At 61.1% G+C, this 3,044-nt stretch overlaps 1 protein-coding gene across 1 annotated transcript; it reads left to right on the top strand.

Moving 5' to 3' along the window:
• Positions 1-5: 5 nt before the first annotated feature.
• Positions 6-2,616, top strand: PCYOX1L (prenylcysteine oxidase 1 like; the record flags this gene model as incomplete). The annotated part of the gene is made up of 5 exons (XM_010074510.1): positions 6-102; positions 543-717; positions 805-1,016; positions 1,115-1,255; positions 1,820-2,616. Coding segments are annotated over 5 exons (1,284 nt in total), but the record flags the coding sequence as incomplete, so codon positions are not given.
• Positions 2,617-3,044: the final 428 nt, after the last annotated feature.

Raw genomic sequence — 3,044 nt, 5'->3', positions numbered from 1 at the left:
GGCGACTGGCCACTGTCACCGTCAACAAGCAGCAGTATGAGAGCAGGGGAGCCTCCATCCACGTCCTCAGCCTCCACATGCAGGACTTCGTCAAGATCCTGGGTGAGCACGGGCATCCCAGCACGTGCGTGGCCTCCCTCCCTGCACGGGGGGCTGGGGTGTTCCCAGGCAGTGTGCTTTGGGGTGGTGGGGAGGGCTCCTGCCAGCCCACCTCAGCACCCTGGGCATGTGGCCACCCCCTTGCTGTGTGTCCTGGAAGAAACAGGGTGGCCCAGCAGAGCATTAGGGCAAGAGGTGGAATTACTGGGGTTGGTGTTGTTCACAAACTCCCATCAGTTTGTCCCAATACTCAGCAGCAACTCCATGGGACGCCCCAACATATAGGGTCTGGCTGGGGTCCCCATGTCCTGCGGTCTTACGCTCCCTGATGGCCCTCCAAGAGCATCTTTGCCCTGGTCCTTGCTGCGGCATCATTTGGCGCTGGCCTTGCCCAGCGGTCAGCCAGGCCCAGGGAGCCGTGTGAGCCCGTCTGCTCCCTGCAGGCCTCAAGCACCGGCGCGAGGTGGCGGGGAAAAGCGCCATATTCAGCGGGGAGCACTTCGTCCTGGAGGAGACCGACTGGTACCTGCTCAACCTCTTCCGACTCTGGTGGCACTATGGAATCAGCTTCCTACGCCTGCAGATGTGGGTGGAGGAGGTGATGGAGAAGTTCATGAGGTAGGAGAGCCTGCAGGGCTGGAGGGACACGGGGTCTTCCCCAGCACCAGGGCATCACCAGGCGCCCTGTACTCCTGTCCGCTCCAGGATCTACAAGTACCAGGCACATGGCTACGCCTTCTCCAGCCTGGAGGAGCTGCTGCGCTCGCTGGGGGGTGACGCCTTCGTCAATATGACCCAGCGTTCAGTGGCCGAGTCCTTGCTGGAGGTGGGTGTCACACAGCGCTTTGTGGACGATGTCATCGCGGCCGTCCTGCGCTCCAGCTACGGGCAGTCGGTGCTGGTGCCCGCCTTCGCAGGTGACACTGACGGCCCCCTCTCTTCCCCATGTGACTCTCCCTCCTGGCGTCCCCTCTCCAGGCAGGCTGTTAAGCCACCCTCCTCTTCCTCTTTTCAGGAGCCATGTCACTGGCGGGGGCCCAGGGCAGCACCTGGGCGGTGGAAGGAGGCAACAAGCTCGTGTGTTCGGGTCTCCTGAAGCTGACCAAAGCCAACGTCATCCCAGCCAGGGTGACGGGTGTCTCTCTGCATAGCTCAGGTGAGCCTGGGCATGGGGTCTGCTCTGGGTGCCACTGGGGCGGGAGATGGGTGGTGGCAGCATGGGGGTGGTGTGGCAGAGAGGGAGCCTTGGGAGGCTGGTGAGCATCTTTGTCACATTCGGGCCAGGGCCTGAGGGTCTGTCCATCTCTTCCCCTTGTCTGATCCGGTGGGGGCCCTACGGTACAGACTTTGGCCCTGGGGTTCCCCTCCCTCCTTCCTGAGGTCCCTCAGGACTCTTTTCTGGCACCATTCTTGTTGCAGGCTTCTCCCCAGTGCAGCAGGAGGGCTGGGTAGCTGAGGTTTGGGGGGTGGGATGTGCTGCCCCACTCCTCCTTGACACACTAGGCTGGGCTTCTCTGTAAGCTTTCTCCCACAGGCTTGATAAAACGCTCTTTCTGCTGCCCTAGAGAATCAGCAACTCATGCATAACCATCAGATGCTATGGTCCAGCACTGGTGTGTACTGGAAAACCAGGGGATGGAGGCTGTGCTAGAGAAAAGGGGCCAGGGCAATACCACCTGGGGCTCAGGGCTACTCCTAACCGTTCATCATCTCTTTTCAGAGGGGAGACCCCTGTACCAGGTGCACTACGAGGGCAGCGAAGGCCAGGGCTCAGCTTTCTACGACATGGTGGTGGTGACAACTCCCCTGCACCCAAGCAGGAGCAACTTCACCTTTGAGAACTTCGAGCCACCCATCCCCGACTTCCCTGGAGCCTTCCAGCCCTCCGTCACCTCCGTGGTGCATGGCTACCTCAACTCCTCCTACTTTGGCTTCCCCGACCCCAAGCTCTTCCCCTTCGCCAGCATCCTCACCACCGACACCCCCGACCTCTTCTTCAACGCCATGGACAACATCTGTCCTGTCAACATCTCAGCGGCTTTCCGTCGCAAGCAGCCCCAGGAGGCAGCGGTGTGGCGCGTCCTCTCCCAGCAGCCGCTGGACAAGCAGCAGCTGAAGACCCTCTTCAGGTCCTACTACTCGGTGCAGGTGACGGAGTGGCAGACGTATCCCCGCTATGACGCTGCCAAGTCCCTCCCGCCCATCGTGCTCCATGAAAACCTCTTCTACCTCAGCGGCGTGGAGTGGGTGGCCAGCTCCATGGAGATGATAGCGGTGGCGGCCAAAAACGTGGCCCTGCTGGCTTACAACCGCTGGCATCAGGACCTGGACAAAATTGACCAGAAGGACTTGATGCACAAGGTGAAGACCGAGCTGTGATGCCTGGGGGAGGCGGTGGGCCGGGAGCTTCAGCATGTTGTAGCCTGGGGAGTATTTATTGCCTTGGGGAAAAGGACAGGCTGTGTCCCGGATGACTTGAATGTGATTTGCCTTCAGGAATACAGTCCCTGCCCAGTGTTGCTGCGTGTCTGTGCCGTGTGCCTCAGTTTCCCTGTTACCTCTCTCCAGGCTCTACTGGAAGGAGCCTATGCCTTTTCCTGTGAAAAAGGGTCGCTGCTCGTCCCTGTTTGGCAGGGACCTCAGGGGCCTTTCTGGGAGAAGGGAGGGCAGCATCCATCCCTGTGCCCCCAGGCGGGCAGGGGCAGAGGGGCAGTGTGACAGGCCGAGGCAAGGGGCGGCTCAGACGGGGGCCAGCAATGCGCTTTATTGAGGACCTTGGAAGCCCCCCAAGCTGCCCTCTGCTTCCCCGTTCCCGGGGCTGCCTGGCCCAGCGCAGGGGAACTTGTAGGTGGGCAGGGGAGGGCTGAGGAGGACTGGGCACTCCCGGAGCTGTTGCACTGGTGGAGCAAACAAAGGCAAATAGGGATTTTGGGGAGCGAGGAGGT

This window comes from Pterocles gutturalis, unplaced genomic scaffold (assembly GCF_000699245.1).
Source record: "Pterocles gutturalis isolate BGI_N339 unplaced genomic scaffold, ASM69924v1 scaffold23757, whole genome shotgun sequence".
Classification (NCBI taxonomy): Eukaryota; Metazoa; Chordata; class Aves; order Pterocliformes; family Pteroclidae; genus Pterocles; species Pterocles gutturalis.
The sequence above is the reverse complement of the archived record's forward strand: the minus strand, read 5'-3'. Positions and strand labels throughout refer to the sequence as shown.